This window comes from Bombina bombina, chromosome 1 (assembly GCF_027579735.1).
Source record: "Bombina bombina isolate aBomBom1 chromosome 1, aBomBom1.pri, whole genome shotgun sequence".
Classification (NCBI taxonomy): domain Eukaryota; kingdom Metazoa; phylum Chordata; class Amphibia; order Anura; family Bombinatoridae; genus Bombina; species Bombina bombina.
Genome location: NC_069499.1, coordinates 62,717,552 through 62,737,924, shown reverse-complemented (window position 1 = coordinate 62,737,924; position 20,373 = coordinate 62,717,552). Strand labels below are relative to the sequence as shown.

Below are 20,373 nucleotides of genomic sequence, written 5' to 3'. Positions count from 1 at the left end.
CCAAATACTTATTTTCCACCATAATTTGCAAATAAATTCTTTCCAAATCAGACAATGTGATTGTCTGGATTTGTTTCCACATTTTGTCTTTCATAGTTGAGGTATACCTATGATGAAAATTACAGGCCTCTCTCATCTTCTTAAGTGGGAGAACTTGCACAATTGGTGGCTGACTAAATACTTTTTTCCCCACTGTATATATTTTAAAAGGCTGCCCATCGCTGTGCTACTTACCTCCTTCATTGCGCAAGGTTCTGATGCCGTCTGTGACGGCATCAGAACGAGAGTCCCATTGGAGTCTATAAAAGTGCGCTCTCGTGAGCCCAATGCTTCCTAGTGATTAACTTGTAATAGCAGTGCACATTATCAAATGCTGGTATTACAAAGTAGAGCACTAATATTGCTTGCATGAAAGCAATTTTTAGCGCTCCACTTTTAATCTGACCCTAAGAATGGTAATAAGTATTAGTGAGGCACTGTGTAGCTCTATAAATCCCCTTCTAAATGTATTCCTGAAACTTTTTTTCATACTTAAATTTGGGACATGCTAATGCAAAACTATTACATACTCAGGCTTACTAAATGCTGTATGGACTGTGCCAGTTAAATGGACTGAATATGTTATCTAAGGAGAATCAGCTTTCTTGTGTGTGTATGTGAGGTGGTCAGATATGGTCTGAGGGAAGCCATTTAGGTGAGTGTTGGCTTTGGACACAGCAGCAATTATTTCCCAAGTGCATTAATTTGGATTTGTTTTATTAAAGGGACACTGAACCCAATCTTTCAGCAATTTTAAGCAACTTTCTAATTTACTCCTATTATGAATTTTTCTTCATTCTCTTGCTATCTTTATTTGAAAAAAAGGCATCTAAGTTTTTTTTGGCTCAGAACTCTGGACAGCACTTTTTTATCGGTGGATGAATTTATCCACCAATCAGCAAGAACAACCCAGGTTGTTCACCAAAAATGGGCCGGCATCTAAACTTACATTTTTGCATTTCAAATAAAGATACCAAGAGAATAAAGAAAATTTGATAATAGGAGTAAATTAGAAAGTTGCTTAAAATTTCATGCTGTATCTGAATCACCAAAGAAAAAATGTAGGTTCAGTGTCCCTTTAAGTTTAGTAATAAAATTATGCTGCTTTTAAATAGCATTCTCATATAAGTTTTTACCTCAATACCATTTTTTCAATTTGAGGTGTGAAATTATAGATCATTTGTGCAGGTTCTCTCCCTTATGTAGCAGTGATTATTCTGTAAGCAATAATAAAAAGTTACTGGGAGGAGAGGAATTAAAATGTACCAGCTGACACTTGTAATATGTTTGGATTTTGTCCTGCAGTTACCAATAATGCTGACATAAGTAAACATGAACTATGTTACAGTTCAGGTGTCAAGCAAGGGTTAATATTTTTTTATTACTAAAAAAGCTCACTAAAGATGTTGTGTGTGTTATACAAAGGAAGGCTAGTGGACATTGCTAACAAGGCTGCATATCCTGTGACCTATTTTGCAGAGCTTAGCTAAACCACAAAGACACAGCTGCAAAGCCAATGAGAAACAATAGTCGAACAACCACAAAAATGACTGCCTGTGTATAGCCAAACTTTACCTATGTGTTTAACCCCTCAGGACAAATGGCATGCTCTGCCTAATTATATTTTGGCATTGTTGCATGTTCCTTAAATTACACTTCCTCTTATTGGATTTCCAATTATAAATGTTTGCAAGCAGTGTCGAATTGGGGTTTTTGGTGCTTCAGGCATTCAAAATACTGCTGCGTGTCTACCCCCCCCTCCACCCACACAATTAGGCTTTTTTTAGGCATAGAGGCCCATTTATCAAGCTCCGTATGGAACTTGAGGGCCTGTGTTTCTGGCGAGTCTTCAGACTCGCCAGAAACACAATGACCTTTTATGTCGTCAATCTCCGGCCCTAGCCACCAACCACTTCCAATACCAATCCCCCAAACTACCACCTTCATAAATAACAGACAACAAACTTAGCTTTGGTGCAAATTGGCCGCAGCCCTTTATTAATAAATAACCTTGTAAAACTTTAATAACTTAATAAATAACAGTGCAAAGCATTGTAAACATATTAAACCACAGCGGTGCTAGTCCCCTTACTTTTATATTATTTAACTATGGCCGTACTCCTTTTACTGGACCCAACCGTGCAAATGGTTGGGCCCGTCAGCGATCCTCCATATCTAGGCTTCTAAGGAACCCCTTGCCCTTAGAAAACCCATCTTGAATTACCCCCATGGGAATGCAAAATACCACCACATTAACCATTGGCCATAATATTCTGAAATTTAAGAGCTAGCACCCCCGCCTCCCGACTGCGACACTAACCTGAAATGAAAAGACAAAAACACATAGCCCAACAAACAAGGGACGGGTGGGAGGGAGCTGCTTCACTTCCTTTGCTAATAAAAGTTCTGCTGGTTTTCCCGCTCATCCTGCCTCTTTAAAACCTCCCACCAAGCTCCTCCTGTCCCTCCACTTACCCTTACCACACGAAGGAGGGGGCCTCTTCCTCCCCGGTCAAAGCTCCCTCCGTCTAGCCTTGCTGCCTCCAGGAGCCTCTGTTATGGAGCAGTGGTCTAAAGAACGCTGCTCCATAACCCTGTCCGTCTGCTCTGATGAGGCGGACAGGAATCGCCACAATACAACCCGATCGAGTACGATCGGGTTGATTGACACCTCCCTGCTGGCGGCACATTGGCCGCGAGTCTGCAGGGGGCGGCGTTGCACCAGCAGCTCAATGCTGAATATGGAGAGCGTATTGCTCTCCGCATTCTGCGATGTCTGTCGGACCTGATCCGCAGTGTATATAGACATATCTATATACATACAAATACATCTTTAGCAATGTTAAAGTACTTTGCCGGCTTTTTTTTCTAACACCTGAGGTCTCGTATCTTTGGGCCCTTATAACTTTTTTGTGCAATATTTTTTTTAAAGATTTTTATTAAACAATGTTATTATGAGTGTAGCTATAGTTTTGATGTGTTTCGTGACACTTTTTTAGTTTCGGAAAATGGTTAACCAAAGCTCTGAGATTGTGGTAAGGATTTCACCCAACTTGTTATATCAGCTCAATTAAAAATGCTTGTGAAAAGATATCGCTTGCGCAAAACCGTTTGTGCCTCACTTGTAATCTAGCCCTTAATTGGTTAAAGATCAGAATTCTATCACCCCGTTGCTGTTTATAAAAATGAGCAGTGGCTTTGAGATTAGAACACTGTGCAGTACATGCATTACAGTTGATAAAACATTTTGTTCAGATGTGCACCCAGGAAAATCTTTATAATGACCATTCAGACTTATCCTTCAATGATAAAGTGAAAATTAGCACTGCAGAATCTGTTGGCGCTCTACAAATAACCGATAATAATAATAATAATAATAATAAAATGGCTCAATATGCTTTTATCTTTAATGTGCAAACTCCGGATGGGGAAGCCTTCGTCTATTCATTTAAGCAAAATACATGAAATCAAATTCTGCAAACAAACCCTACAGATGATGCTATAGAGCAGACATCCTCAAACTTGGCCCTCTAGAGGTTTTGGAACTACATTTCCCATGATGCTCAGCCAGCATATCAGCTGGCTGAGCATCATGGGAAATGTAGTTCCAAAACTTCTGGAGGGTCAAGTTTGAGAATGTCTGCTCTAGAGAGTTATAAAGAAATGTGTAAAGCAGTACAGCTCTGCCAGGGCAGTCTTGGATATTCTTCTTAATATAACTTAATTGGTTGGCTACTGTCATAAGTCAAACATTAGCTTTGTGGTGATCCCCAAAAATCATGGAGGGTTTCAGATACAGCTCATGGGCTTCCTATATGCTAAGCACCTCTAGCATGATGACATGGGCAGCAATGTGAGGGGTTACGTAGAGGACAATAATATACTTGTATACCGAGGTGTACATCTGCATGAGGCAAAATTGCTAAGAAAAATAATTAAAGTCATTTTTTTAGTAAAGGTCTGTGTACCACTGGGGCAGGCTTACCAACTCCAGACATCCCTAGGAACTGCTACCTCATTACTGTCCCCCAGAGAGTAAATGACTGTTGGTGCACAGGCCTGGTGACAACCTTTATACTGCTAATTCCTCCACACTGTTCTCCTCCTAGTTCCTGTGCCATGCTATGTAACTAATGTGCTACAAAGCATTTGGTGTCCCACCTCTTTGTATTTAGTGTGGGAGCTCTGGAGGCTGTAAAACAAATATAGCAACATAAAAAAATAATAATGCCGGCAGCTGACAGTTTTGTGCACCTTCCACAGAGGTGTGCACTACGTTAGAAAAAGGTGTGCACGCTTAGAGGGAACCCCCCATCTTCCCAAAGTCTGCCGCCCTAGGCATAGGCCTTGTTTGCCTAGGCCATAATACGCCACAGTTTGCAATTCTAAGTCCCCCCACTCTTTTTAATTAAAGGGACATGAAACCCAAAATGTTTCTTTAATGATTGAGATAGAGAATACAATTTTAAACAACTTGCTAATGTCCTTCTATTATTTAATTTGTTTTATTTTCTTGGTATCATTTGTTGAAAGAGCAGCAATGCACTACTGGTTTCTGACTGAACTCATGGGTGAGCCAATGAAAATCGGTATATATGTGCAACCACCAATCAGCAGCTAGAACCTAGGTTCTTTCCTATCCTGAGCTTGCCTAGATAAACCTTTCAGAAAAGAATAACAAGAGAAGGAAGCAAATTAAATAATAGAAGTATATTGGAAAGTTGTTTCAAATTCTATTCTCTTTTGTAATCACGAAAAAAAAAATAATGTCCCTTTAATGCCCCTGCCCATTTATTATAGTACAGGTAGTCCAATACACAGAGGCTTATATACACTGCAGATAATAAGAATCATACATAGGGGGATAGTTATCAACGTGTCAACTTTCCTGCCTTCGCCGGCCCAATACGCCCGCCTAAGCTTGCCTACTATCGCCGCCGCGGACCTGAAAAAATTTGCCTAAGTTATCAATAAATCTGTCAAAAAGCCGCGCACCAAGTACGGGGCGATGAGCAGCGGACTGTGAGAGTTATCACTCATCCGATCTCGCTGCTCTTCGGCTTTTTGACAGCTTTATTGCTAGCCTGTCACTAAGCACCCACACTAACTTTACTGTTCTACCCCCTATACCGGTGCCCCCGGAGCTCCCCGCAACTAAATAAAGTTAGTAACCCCTAAACCGCCGCTCCTAGACCCCGCCGCAACTCTTATAAATGTATTAACCCCTAAACCGCTGCTCCCGGACACCGCCGCAACTCTTATAAATGTATTAACCCCTAAACCGCCACTCCCGGATACCGCCGCAACCTACATTATACCTAGTAACCCCTATCCTGCCCCCCCTATACCGCCGCCCTCTATAATAAAGTTATTAACCCCTATCCTGCTTATCCCGCACCTCGACGCAACTAAATAAATAGTTTAACCCCTAGACTGCCACTCCCAGATCCAGCCGCAACCTATATTAAATTTATTAACCTCTAATCTGCCCCCCCTACACCGTCGCCACCTATAATACAATTATTAACCCCTATCCTGCCCCCCACTACATCGCCACCACTGTAATACATTTATTAACCCCTAAACCTAAATCTAACACTAACCCTAACACCCCCCTAACTTAAATATTAATTAAATAAATCTAAATAATATTTCTATTATTAACTAAATTAATCCTATTTAAAACTAAATACCTTTAAAATAAACCCTAATATAGCTACAATATAAATAATAATTATATTGCAGCTATCTTAGGATTTATTTTTATTTTATAGGTAACTTTCAATTTATTTTAACTAGGTACAATAGCTATTAAATAGTTATTAACTATTTAATAGCTACCTAGCTAAAATAAAGAGAAATTTACCTGTAAAATAAAAACTAACCTAAGTTACAATTACACCTAACACTACACTATACTTAAATAAATTATTACTATTTAAAACTAAATACTTACCTGTAAAATAAACCCTAAGATACCTACAATGTAATTAATAATTACATTGTAGCTATTTTAGGATTTATATTTATTTTACAGGTAACTTTGTATTTATTTTAACTAGTTAGAATAGTTATTAAATAGTTATTAACTATTTAATAACTACCTAGCTAAAAGAAATACAAAATTACCTGTAAAATAAATCCTAACCTAAGTTACAATTAAACCTAACACTACACTATCATTAAATAAATTAAATACAAATAACTACAATTAAATACAATTACATAAACTAACTAAAGTACAAAAAATAAAAAAAGCTAAGTTACAAAAAATAAAAAAATAGGTTACAAACATTTAAAAAATATTACAACAATTTTAAGCTAATTACACCTAATCTAAGCCCCCTAATAAAATAACAAAGCCCCCTAAATTAAAAAAAATCCCTACCCTATTCTACATTAAAAAAGTTCAAAGCTCTTTTACCTTACCAGCCCTTAAAATGGCCTTTTGTGGGGCATGCCCCAAAGAAAACGGCTCTTTTGCCTGTAAAAGAAAAATACAACCCCCCCAACATTAAAACCCACCACCCACATACCCCTAATCTAACCCAAACCCCCCTTAAAATAACCTAAGACTAATCCCCTGAAGATCATCCTACCTTAAGTCGTCTTCACTCAGCCGAGCCACCGATGGAACTGAAGAGGAGATCCGGAGCGGCAGAAGTGATCCTCCAAGGGGCGCTGAAGAAATCTTCCATCCGATGAAGTGATCCTCCAGGCGGCCAGGAAGAAATCTTCCATCCAGGCGATGTCATCTTCCAAGTGGCGCTGAAGAAGTCTTCTATCCGGGCGATGTCATCTTCCAAGCGGGGTCTTCAATCTTCTTTCTTCAGGATCCATCTTCATCCCCACCGACGCGGAACATCCTTCTTTCCCGACAGACTACCGATGAATGAAGGCTCCTTTAAGGGACGTCATCCAAGAAGGAGTCCCTTCAATTCCGATTGGCTGATAGAATCCTATCAGCCAATCGGAATTGAAGGGACGCCATATTGGATGACGTCCCTTAAAGGAGCCTTCATTCGTCGGTAGTCCGTCGGGAAAGAAGGATGTTCTGCGTCGGCGGGATGAAGATGGATCCTGAAGAAAGAAGATTGAAGACCCCGCTTGGAAGATGACATCGCCCGGATAGAAGACTTCTTCAGTGCCGCTTGGAAGATGACATCGCCCGGATGGAAGATTTCTTCAGCGCCGCCTGGAGGATCACTTCATCGGATGGAAGACTTCTTCAGCGCCCCTTGGAGGATCACTTCTGCCGCTCCGGATCTCCTCTTCAGATCCATCGGTGGCTCGGCTGAGTGAAGATGACTCAAGGTAGGATGATCTTCAGGGGATTAGTGTTAGGTTATTTTAAGGGGGGTTTGAGTTAGATTAGGGGTAACTTAGGTTAGTTTTATTTTACAGGTAAATTTCTCTTTATTTTAGCTAGGTAGCTATTAAATAGTTAATAACTATTTAATAGCTATTGTACCTAGTTAAAATAAATTGAAAGTTAACTATAAAATAAAAATAAATCCTAAGATAGCTACAATATAATTATTATTTATATTGTAGCTACATTAGGGTTTATTTTAAAGGTAAGTATTTAGTTTTAAATAGGATTAATTTAGTTAATAATAGAAATATTATTTAGATTTATTTAATTAATATTTAAGTTAGGGGGGTGTTAGGGTTAGTGTTAGACTTAGGTTTAGGGGTTAATACATTTATTACAGTGGCAGTGGTGTAGTGGGGGGCAGGATAGGGGTTAATAAATGTATTATAGGTGGCGACGGTGTAGGGGGGGGGCAGATTAGGGGTTAATAAATTTAATATAGGTTGCGGCAGGGTCCGGGAGCGGCAGTTTAGGGGTTAATACATTTATTATAGTTGCGGCGGTGTCCGGGAGCGGCGGTTTAGGGGTTAATACATTTATTATATTTGCGGTGGGCTCCGGGAGCGGCGGTTTAGGGGTTAATAACTTTATTTAGTTGTGGCGGTGTAGGGGGGGACAGCTTAGGGGTGTTTAGACTCGGGGTACATGTTAGGGTGTTAGGTGTAGACAGCTCCCATAGGAATCAATGGGATGTCTGGCAGCAGCGAACTTGTACTTTTGCTATGTATTCCTATGGGATCCGCTGCCTCCAGGGCGGCGGATTGAAAACCAGGTACGCTGGGCCGGAAAAGTGCAGAGCGTACCTGCTAGTTTTTTGATAACTAGCAAAAGTAGTCAGATTGTGCCGCACTTGTGTGCGGAACATCTGGAGTGACGTAAGAATTGATCTGTGTCGGACTGAGTCCGGCGGATCGAAGCTTACGTCACAAAATTCTACTTTTGCCGGTCTCTAGCCTTTGATAACTAAGGCGAATCAGCCTCGCCACAAATACGCTGCGGAATTCCAGCGTATTTGAGGTTGACGGCTTGATAACTACCCCCCATAGTTGTATATAGGCAGAAATCCCAGATGCAAATCACTCTCAGCCTTATCTTTTTCCTTTAGCACAAACTACCCAATCCTCCTCTCTTCTGAGCCTTCAGCTTCTATCCTGATTACATATTCTTACATGATTGGTTAGAAAGTCAGACAGAGCATGACACAATTATCTGCATTTGCAAAATATAAAGCAATTATACACAAAAAGGTCTGTTCAAATATATAAAATTATACTGTTTGGATACCTATAAAATTAAAATAAACTCTCTAAAAGTTGACTATATACAGTATATATATATATATATATATATATATATATATATATATATATATATATATATAGCAGCCAAAAGAAAGTGCACTCTCAGGTGATGAAGGAGGCAAGTCCGATGCTGATGAAGGAGGCAAGTCCTCCGAAAACGTTACATCAATAAAGTAACTTTTGCTGTGAAAGACCTGAGAGTGCACTTTCTTTTGGCTGCTATTTGTTGTTTAAAGTTGCACCCAGGCAGTTTTCCACTTGTGGGCAAGATCTGGAATTTTGGATACCTATATATATATATATATATATATATATATATATATATATATATATATATATATATATATATATATATATATATATATATATATAAAGTACTGATTGAGGGACTGTTCCACCCTCCAAACTCAGATCTTTGCTATTGATAAATACATATAAACACAATAAAAAAACGAGCAGTGCAACCATATGTACTGTATGTTCATTTGATTAGGAATATATACAAATTTGACACACTATGAGTTTTCATTATCATAAATGATATCACTAATTGTGTGGCTGGTAAATAACAGAGTATACAATGGTTCTGTGTTTGTACATAAACTAAATGTAAATGTTTTACAACTATGTGTTTACATTTTTATTTTAGGGACTATATCAATGGAAAGAACATTGATTTAGAGGCTGAGATGAAGCAAAATATGAATTTAATCTTACAGGATTTTGAGACTCTAGGAAATGATATTCTTCTTAAGGATCTTTTTCTAGATTTAAAGGTAAATTATTATGTAATATATAATCCATTAGGTTATTGGTATCATGTCTCCTACACTGCAACACTTAAATGATCCTGAGAAATAGTATGTGTATTATTCATTGCATTCAAGGCTGGATTGGCCTACCAGGATATCAGGAGATTTCCCGGTGGGCTGCAGCAGCTGGGGCTGGAAAGCTACAATTTAAATGGGTGAGTAATGGATGCAATGTGGTTGTAGGGTGCCTATATAACAACAATCATGCAATTGCATTGTAGGGTGCCTATATAACAACAATCATGCAATTGGGTTGGAGGGTGCATATAAAACAACAAGCTGGCACTTTTATTTTAATACAAACTAATATAATATAATATTGGGTTCAGAATTATATTATATTAGTTGCTTTTCGTTCCCAGTCAGGCCCTAATTGTATTTAATTAACCACAAGGATTACAGTGTCGCAATTCTGTTTTCAAACAGTTGGTTAAACATCATTCTGAGGTCCGAAAATTACAACTACATTCTATTTTCTATAGCAATGATTAACTTTTATATAGCCCGCACTGAGGTCAGAATTATCCAGTACTTAGTTCCTCATTTATAACAAAGGGCAAGAAATATTAATTTTCATAAATTTATTTGTAACTTCCTAATCTGTTTAGTAAAGATTACATTGTGACCCTGGTATATTGTAAGCCTGGTCAGCATTTATCATTGCACCAGTAGTTCCAATCGGCCGCTAGCAGGGGATGTCAATCAACTCGATCGTATTCGATCAGGTTGATTTCTGTCCATGGCCTCTGAGCAGGTGGACAAGTTATGGAGCAGCGGTCTTCAGACCGCTGCTTCATAACTTCGGTTTCCGGTGAGCCTGAAGGCTCTCCGGAAACAAGGGGCATCAAGCATCATACGGATATTGGGTGAAGGACTTTCCGAGTAATACCCTTTAAGGAAAATAGGGCGTGCATATTCTACTGATTCAATGAAAACTAGGGCAGGTCTTCAAATTTTTTATGGCTGCTTTTTATTCCCAGTCCAGCCCTGATTGTATTTAATTAACCACAAGGATTACAGTGTCACAGTTCTATTTGGCATACAGTTGGTTAAACATAATTCTGAGGTCCGAAAATGACAACTACATTCTATTTTCTATAGCAATGATTAACTTTTATATAGCCCGCACTGAGGTCAGAATGATCCAGTACTTAGTTCCTCATTTATAACAAAGGGCAAGAAATATTAATAAATTTATTTGTACCTTCCTAATCTGTTTAGTAAAGATTACATTGTAAGCCTGGTATATTTTACAGCTGTAATAAAATAAAATACAGTTTTGGTTCCGTGTATATCTCCCCCTCTAGTCTCCACCACCTGCAATGAGGAATGAGAATATTTAGATGTATTTTGTACTCAGCTTGTTTGCTGAATAATTTGGGTAAATTTGCAATTTGATACACAACACCTTAACCCTAAGGGGCATATTTATCAATGTGCGAGCAGACATGATACGAAGTAGCGTATCATGTCCGCCGCACATCGATAAATGTCGACAGCAGGTGGACAAGTTATGGAGCAGTGGTCTTTAGACCGCTGCTTCATAACTTCTATTTCCGGTGAGCCTGAAGGCTCTCCGGAAACAAGGGTCATTAAGTTCCATACGGAGCTTGATAAATATGATAAAGAAGAAACAGGTAGCAGGCACTTCCTTACAGACCCACGAAGAAGAGTGTCTATGAGTAAGTGCCACTAGGGGGCTCGAAGCGCGTAAGACCTATTGTCCTGCCTGTCTGTCAGTCTGCCTTTTTTACCTTGTATCACGTCTCAATATCTTGCGGCTTCATCCTCCGCTTTTTGGCTACGGCACTCGTGAGTACCCAGGGGTCCTTCACTGTGTCCTCTCCCTGAGGAGTTCATTTCCGGATCACGCCGAGGATGCTCCAACTGCGGTCACACTTCTCCTACTACACTTGATAAATATGACCCTATGAGGCCCATTTATCAAGCTCCATATGCAACTTGTGGGCCCGTGTTTCTGGCCAGTCTTCAGACTCACCAGAAACAGCAGTTATGAAGCAGCGGTCTAAAGACCGCTGCTCCATAACCCTGTCCACCTGCTCTTAGCAGGCGGACAGGAATCGCCACAATTCAACACGATCGGGTTGATTGACACCTCCCTGCTGGCAGCCGATTGGCCACGAGACTGCAGGGGGCAGCGTTGCACCAGCAGCTCATGTGGTGCAATGCTGAATACGGTGAGCGTATTGCTCTCCGCATTCAGCGAGATTTTGCAGACCTGATCCACACTGTCGGATCAGGTCCGCAAGACCTTTGATACATAGGCCTCAATACCACAATTGAACAGAGTTTATTTTGATACAAAGGGATTTCCTTTCTACTAATATTGCAGTGCCTTTAGCCTTGTACATTTAGTGCACTTATTTTCCTAGTTCGCTAGTCTTATTATTATATAATCACTGGTAAATAGAACATGACAGGCAAAACAGACAGCAGAAAAGCGTAGCTGACCTGAATTTAAATCTACATCAAATATAAAATGATAATTAACCTACTACAGATAAAATTGGAGTTAAGAGAATTACCTAAGAATCTATGGCCTAGATTTGGAGTTTGGCGGCAGCCGTGAAAACCAGCGTTAGAGGCTCCTAACGCTGGTTTTAGGCTACCGCCGGTATTTGGAGTCATTAAAAAAAGGGTCTAACGCTCACTTTTCAGCCACGACTTTTCCATACCGCAGATCCCCTTACGTCATTTGCGTATCCTATCTTTTCAATGGGATCTTTCTAACTCCGGTATTTAGAGTCGTGTCTGAAGTGAGCGTTAGAAATCTAACGACAAAACTCCAGCCGCAGAAAAAAAGTCAGTAGTTAAGAGCTTTCTGGGCTAACGCCGGTTCATAAAGCTCTTAACTACTGTGCTCTAAAGTACACTAACACCCATAAACTACCTATGTACCCCTAAACCGAGGCCCCCCCACATCGCCGCCACTCGATTAAATTTTTTTAACCCCTAATCTGCCGACCGCCACCTACGTTATACTTATGTACCCCTAATCTGCTGCCCCTAACACCGCCGACCCCTGTATTAAATTTATTAACCCCTAACCTGCCCCCCACAACGTCGCCGCCAGCTACCTACAATAATTAACCCCTAATCTGCCGACCGCAAAGCGCCGCCACCTACATTATAGCTATGTACCCCTAATCTGCTGCCCCTAACACCGCCGACCCCTATATTATATTTATTAACCCCTAATCTGCCGCCCTCAACGTCGCCTCCACCTGCCTACACTTATTAACCCCTAATCTGCCGACCGGACCGCACCGCTATTATAATAAAGTTATTAACCCCTAATCCGTCTCACTAACCCTATAATAAATAGTATTAACCCCTAATCTGCCCTCCCTAACATCGCCGACACCTAACTTCAAACATTAACCCCTAATCTGCTGACCGGAGCTCACCGCTATTCTAATAAATGTATTAACCCCTAAAACTAAGTCTAACCCTAACACTAACACCCCCCTAAATTAAATATAATTTAAATCTAACAAAATAAATTAACTCTTATTAAATAAATTTTTCCTATTTAAAGCTAAATACTTACCTGTAAAATAAATCCTAATATAGCTACAATATAAATTATAATTATAATATAGCTATTTTAGGATTTATATTTATTTTACAGGTAACTTTGTATTTATTTTAACCAGGTACAATAGCTATTAAATAGTTAAGAACTATTTAATAGCTACCTAGTTAAAAAAAATTACAAATTTACCTGTAAAATAAATCCTAACCTAAGTTACAATTAAACCTAACACTACAATATCAATAAATAAATTAAATAAAATACCTACAATTACCTACAATTTAACCTAACACTACACTATCAATAAATTAATTAAATACAATACCTACAAATAACTACAATGAAATAAACTAACTAAAGTACAAAAAATAAAAAAGAACTAAGTTACAAAAAAAAAAAATATTTACAAACATAAGAAAAATATTACAACAATTTTAAACTAATTACACCTACTCTAAGCCCCCCAATAAAATAACAAAGCCCCCCAAAATAAAAAAATGCCCTACCCTATTCTAAATTACTAAAGTTCAAAGCTCTTTTACCTTACCAGCCCTGAACAGGGCCCTTTGCGGGGCATGCCCCAAGAAGTTCAGCTCTTTTGTCTGTAAAAAAAAACATACAATACCCCCCCCCAACATTACAACCCACCACCCACATACCCCTAATCTAACCCAAACCCCCCTTAAATAAACCTAACACTAAGCCCCTGAAGATCTTCCTACCTTATCTTCACCATACCAGGTTCACCGATCGATCCAGAAGAGCTTCTCCGATGTCCTGATCCAAGCCCAAGCGGGGGGCTGAAGAGGTCCATGATCCGGCTGAAGTCATCATCCAAGCGGGAGCTGAAGAGGTCCATGATCCGGATGAAGTCTTCATCCAAGCGGGAGCTGAAGAGGTCCATGATCCGGATGAAGTCTTCTATCAACGGCATCTTCAATCTTCTTTCTTCGGGAGCCATCATCTTCAATCCTCTTCTCCCGACGCCTACTAGCCGAATGACAGTTCCTTTAAATGACGTCATCCAAGATGGCATCCCTCGAATTCCGATTGGCTGATAGGATTCTATCAGCCAATCGGAATTAAGGTAGGAATATTCTGATTGGCTGATGGAATCAGCCAATCAGAATCAAGTTCAATCCGATTGGCTGATCCAATCAGCCAATCAGATTGAGCTTGCATTCTATTGGCTGATCGGAACAGCCAATAGAATGCAAGCTCAATCTAATTGGCTGATTGGATCAGCCAATCGGATTGAACTTGATTCTGATTGGCTGATTCCATCAGCCAATCAGAATATTCCTACCTTAATTCCGATTGGCTGATAGAATCCTATCAGCCAATCGGAATTCGAGGGACGCCATCTTGGATGACGTCATTTAAAGGAACCGTCATTCGTTGTTCAGTCGTCGGCCAGGATGGATGTTCCGCGTCGGAGGTCTTCAGGATGCTGCCGCTCCGCTCCGGATGGATGACGATAGAAGATGCCTCTTGGATGAAGACTTCAATCGGATGGAAGACCTCTTCTGCCCCGCTTGGATGAAGAATTTGGCTCGGCTGGGTGAAGACGACTCAAGGTAGGGAGATCTTTAGGGGCTTAGTGTTAGGTTTATTTAAGGGGGGTTTGGGTTAGATTAGGGGTATGTGGGTGGTGGGTTGTAATGTTGGGGGGGGGTATTGTATGTTTTTTTTTACAGGCCAAAGAGCTGAACTTCTTGGGGCATGCCCCGCAAAGGGCCCTGTTCAGGGCTGGTAAGGTAAAAGAGCTTTGAACTTTAGTAATTTAGAATAGGGTAGGGCATTTTTTTATTTTGGGGGGCTTTGTTATTTTATTAGGGGGCTTAGAGTAGGTGTAATTAGTTTAAAATTGTTGTAATATATTTCTAATGTTTGTAAAAAAAAAATTATTTTTTGTAACTTAGTTCTTTTTTATTTTTTGTACTTTAGTTTGTTTATTTCATTGTATTTATTTGTAGGAATTGTATTTAATTTATTTATTGATAGTGTAGTGTTAGGTTTAATTGTAGATAATTATAGGTATTTTATTTAATTAATTTATTGATAGTGTAGTGTTAGGTTTAATTGTAACTTAGGTTAGGATTTATTTTACAGGTAAATTTGTAATTATTTTAACTATTTTAGCTATTAAATAGTTCTTAACTATTTAATAGCTATTGTACCTGGTTAATATAAATACAAAGTTACCTGTAAAATAAATATAAATCCTAAAATAGCTATAATATAATTATAATTTATATTGTAGCTATATTAGGATTTATTTTACAGGTAAGTATTTAGCTTTAAATAGGAATAATTTATTTAATAAGAGTTAATTAATTTTGTTAGATTTAAATTATATTTAACTTAGGGGGGTGTTAGTGTTAGGGTTAGACTTAGCTTTAGGGGTTAATACATTTATTAGAATAGCGGTGAGCTCCAGTCGGCAGATTAGGGGTTAATGTTTGAAGTTAGGTGTCGGCGATGTTAGGGAGGGCAGATTAGGGGTTAATACTATTTATTATAGGGTTAGTGAGGCGGATTAGGGGTTAATAACTTTATTATAATAGCGGTGCGGTCCGCTCGGCAGATTAGGGGTTAATAAGTGTAGGCAGGTGGAGGCGACGTTGTGGGGGGCAGATTAGGGGTTAATAAATATAATATAGGGGTCGGCGGTGTTAGGGGCAGCAGATTAGGGGTACATAGGGATAATGTAAGTAGCGACGGTTTACGGAGCGGCAGATTAGGGGTTAATAATAATATGCAGGGGTCAGCGATAGCGGGGGCGGCAGAATAGGGGTTAATAAGTGTAAGGTTAGGGGTGTTTAGACTCGGGGTACATGTTAGAGTGTTTGGTGCAGACGTAGGAAGTGTTTCCCCTAGACAACAATGGGGTTGCGTTAGGAGCTGAACGCGGCTTTTTTGCAGGTGTTAGGTTTTTTTTCAGCTCAAACAGCCCCATTGTTTTCTATGGGGGAATCGTGCACGAGCACGTTTTTGAGGCTGGCCGCGTCCGTAAGCAACTCTGGTATCAAGAGTTGAAGTTGCGTTAAATATGCTCTACGCTCCTTTTTTGGAGCCTAACGCAGCCATTCTGTGGACTCTCAATACCAGAGTTATTTTAAAGGTGCGGCCAGAAAAAAGCCAGCGTTAGCTACGCGGGTCGTTACCGACAAAACTCTAAATCTAGGCCTATATAAACAGGACAATTTCTGGTGAAATCATATATTTTTTTAATGGTTTATTGAAATGAAATTAATACCTAGAAGCCTGAGAATACAACTTTTCCCAACCTTTGAATTTAGAGATAAAAACCTGAATCAGGTGTGGGAAGAAGCCTTATCTGAATGTTCTAAAACTGATGAAAAAATTAATTAAATATGATACATCAGAATATCAAAGGCTGGAAAGCTTAATTAAAATTCAAAATTAATAATTTAGACAAACTGAGAATCTCTAAGAATTTGAAACCCTTTATAAAGAATATCAAAAAGAGCTGGATACATTTGAGTCGGAGATTAAGCAACTGGGCAAACTAAATAGAGATATAGAGGAATTTCAGAATAAAAAAGTTTATAAGTGGAAGGAAAGATCCATCTTAGTTTCCATTAATCCACAGTCAAGCGTTTATTTTTAAGTTATTAGAATTTGTATTGAAGAAAAACCTTTACTTTCAACAATCAATGTTTACAAACCAATGGCACCGCTATGGGGACACAAACCTATACAATATTTATTTCTAGGCTGGTGGGAACATATTCAATATATACACCCCTCTGGCTTAGACATATAGATGATATTATATTAATTTGGGAAGGTCCTAAGAAGAATTGAATACATTTTTGAAAATTCTAAATACAAATTACTTGAATATAAAACTAACGTATCATGTAAGTACCACTGAATTAATCTTTTTGGACCTGAGAATTAAAAAAATAAAATAAAAAGATAGTTCTCTTGGAACAGACTAATTTAGGAAAGAAACAGCTACTAACACAGTACTAGTGCTCACTCTCCAAGAACAATTAAATCTCTACCAATAGACTTTCTAAGAGTAAATAGAAAATGTTCAGATTACAATCTGATCCTATATTGAAAGAGTTGATTGGTGGAAGTAAGAGGTAGAAGTAAGTTATTGGAGAACAAATAATCTGAAAGATTTTATCAACCCTATCCATTTTGCTAAGAATAAAATGAGTAGTAGTAGATCCTCTCCTGGTTCTTATGCATGTGGATCTTCCTATAGCTGTAAATATATGTTGAAAACATTGACAATTCAAGACCGTTTTGTGAAAAAACATACAATTAAAAGACATAACCACTGCAATACAATAGGGGTTATCTATTTACTAAAATAAAGTTGCCCTAAGAGCTACAGTATGTAGGGATGGTGTCACATAAATTACACATAAGATTGCATGAACACTGGAGAAATACAAGAAATGCATCCAAAGATGTAGAAAAAGGTAAAAATACAGATCGTAAGGGTTTTTTATGAACCTTCTGGGGACCAGATGCAGAAATATAGCAAAAGTCTTACTTCAAATAGAGAGTAAATGGATATAGTTACTCAATTCTGTCCAAGCAAAAGGTAATTTGGTAAACAAAATATTTTTTTCTCTTTCGTAATAATTTTGTAGTAGTGTAAAGAATAGAAAATAAATAGGTATTAGAAGCATAATTTATTTTTATGTTAAGAAATTAACGGCCAGATTATGAGTTTTGCGTTATTAGCTGTACGGTGCTAACGTGCAGTTTATTGTCACCGCTCACTTACCTGCAGCGCTGGTATTACAGGTTTTTACAAACCCGGCGTTAAAAGGCAAGAAGTGAGCGTATAGCAAAATTGACCTCCATGCCGCACTCCAATACCAGCGCTGCTTAAGTCAGCAGTGAGCTGGTCGTACGTGCTCGTGCATGATTTCCCCATAGACATCAATTGGGAGCGCCGGCTGAGAAAAAGTCTAACACCTGCCAAAAAGCAGCGTAAATCTCAGTAACGCAGCCCCATTGATTCCTATGGGGAAACTAAAGTTATGTTTACACCTAACACCCTAACATGAACCCTGACGCTACACACCCCTAATCTTACACTTATTAACCCATAATATGCCGTCCCCAACATCGCCGACACCTACATTACACTTATTATCCCCTAATCTCCAGACATCGCCGCCACCTACATTATATTTATTAAACCCTAATCTGCCGCCCCCAATGTCGCCGAAACCTACCTACACTTATTAACCCCTAATCTGACACCCCCAACGTCGCAGCCACTATTCTAAATTTATTAACCCCTAAACCTAAGTCTAACCCTAACACCCCCTAACAAATATAATTTAAATAAATCTAAATAAAATTACTATCATTAACTAAATTATTCCTATTTAAAACTAAATACTTACCTATAAAATAAACCCTAAGCTAGCTACAATATAACTAATAGTTACATTGTAGCTATCTTAGGGTTTATTTTTATTTTACAGGCAAGTTTGTATTTATTTTAACTAGGTAGAATAGTTATTAAATAGTTATTAACTATTTAATAACTACCTAGCTAAAATAAATACAAATTTACCTGTAAAATAAAACCTAACCTAAGTTACACTAACACCTAACACTACACTACAATTAAATCAATTCCTTAATTTAAATACAATTAAATAAATTAAATTAAATTAGCTAAATCACAAAAAACCCCCACTAAATTACAGAAAATAAAAAACAAATTACAAGATATTTAAACTAATTACACCTAATCTAATAGCCCTATCAAAATAAAAAAATCCCCCCCAAATAAAAAAAAACACTAGCCTAAACTAAACTATCAATAGCCCTTAAGAGGGCCTTTGTGGGGCATTGCCCCAAAGAAATCAGCTCTTTTACCTTTAAAAATAAATACAAACAACCCCCCAACAGTAAAACCCACCACCCACACAACCAACTCCCCAAATAAAAGCCTAACTAAAAAAACCTAAGCTCCCCATTGACCTGAAAAGGGCATTTGGATGGGCATGGCCCTTAAAAGGGCATTTAACTCTATTGCAGGCCCAAAGCCCTAACCTAAAAAATAAACCCACCCAATACACCCTTAAAAAAATCCTAACACTAACCCCCGAAGATTCACTTACCGGGAGAAGTCTTCATCCAAGCAGCAAGATGTCCTCAAGGAAGCCGGCAGAAGTGGTCCTCCAGACTGGCAGAAGTCTTCATCCAGACGGCATCTTCTATCTTCATCCTTCCGACGTGGAGCGGGTCCATCTTCAAGACATCCAACGCGGAGCATCCTCTTCTTTTTCCGACGGACTAATGACGAATGAAGGTACCTTTAAATGACGTCATCCAAGATGACGTACCTTAGATTTCGATTGGCTGATAGAATTCTATCAGCCAATTGGAATTAAGGTAGAAAAAATCTGGACGAAGACTTCTGCCCATCTGGAGGACCACTTCTGCCCATCTGGAGGACCACTTCGGCCAGCTTCCTTGAGGACATCTTGCCGCTTGGATGAAGACTTCACCCCGTAAGTGAATCTTCGGGGGTTAGTGTTAGGATTTTTTAAGGGTGTATTGGGTGGGTTTATTTTTTAGGTTAGGGCTTTGGGCCTGCAATAGAGCTTTCAGGGCAATGGGGAGCTTAGGTTTTTTTAGTTAGGCTTTTATTTGGGGGGTTGGTTGTGTGGGTGGTGGGTTTTACTGTTAGGAGGGGGGGTTGTTTGTATTTATTTTTAAAGGTAAAAGAGCTGATTTCTTTGATATCTTGTAATTTGTTTTTTATTTTCTGTAATTTATGTTTAAATATTTTTTATTAAAGTTTGCAAAGATTTATGAAGTACATTTACATCAAAATTTGCCAATTACGTTGTCAAACAAATTGAAAATAAAACACATTGTCATAACAAATAAAGTTTCGAACTTGTATAAGTCAAATATTAAAAAATTAGATCTCAGTTCTCCACAATCATGATGTAAAAAATATCATATATGGTGTCCTAGACCTCCCTCTAAGAGACATAAAAGAGAAAGGGGGAGAACTTATCCCTTTGAGCAATGTAAGACAAGGAAGGTAAGTTATACCATAAATTTATATTGAAAAAAAAGGGGGGGGGGAATATAACATGGGTAAAGGTGACAACATATCCAGCAACAGCTGGATAAGCTTATCATAGTAGTGCTTTTGAATCTAAGTGTGTAATGCATGTTGATCAAGGTATGGTACTCCTATTGGGTAGATCCCGGTCTGAAGCATCCACATTTATCCAATAGAACCAGATCTGATGAAATGTGTCC

General features: G+C 38.6%; 1 protein-coding gene across 2 annotated transcripts in view; it reads left to right on the top strand.

Annotated features, from left to right (window-relative positions):
- Positions 1 to 20,373, top strand: part of LOC128644831 (tumor necrosis factor alpha-induced protein 2-like) — a 221,798-nt gene that overhangs the window by 179,555 nt on the left and 21,870 nt on the right. For both annotated transcript variants that reach the window (XM_053697419.1, XM_053697418.1), the window contains exon 9: positions 9,365 to 9,491. In XM_053697419.1, coding sequence (XP_053553394.1) covers positions 9,365 to 9,491 — 127 coding nt within the window. The remainder of the gene's footprint in view (positions 1 to 9,364; positions 9,492 to 20,373) is intronic.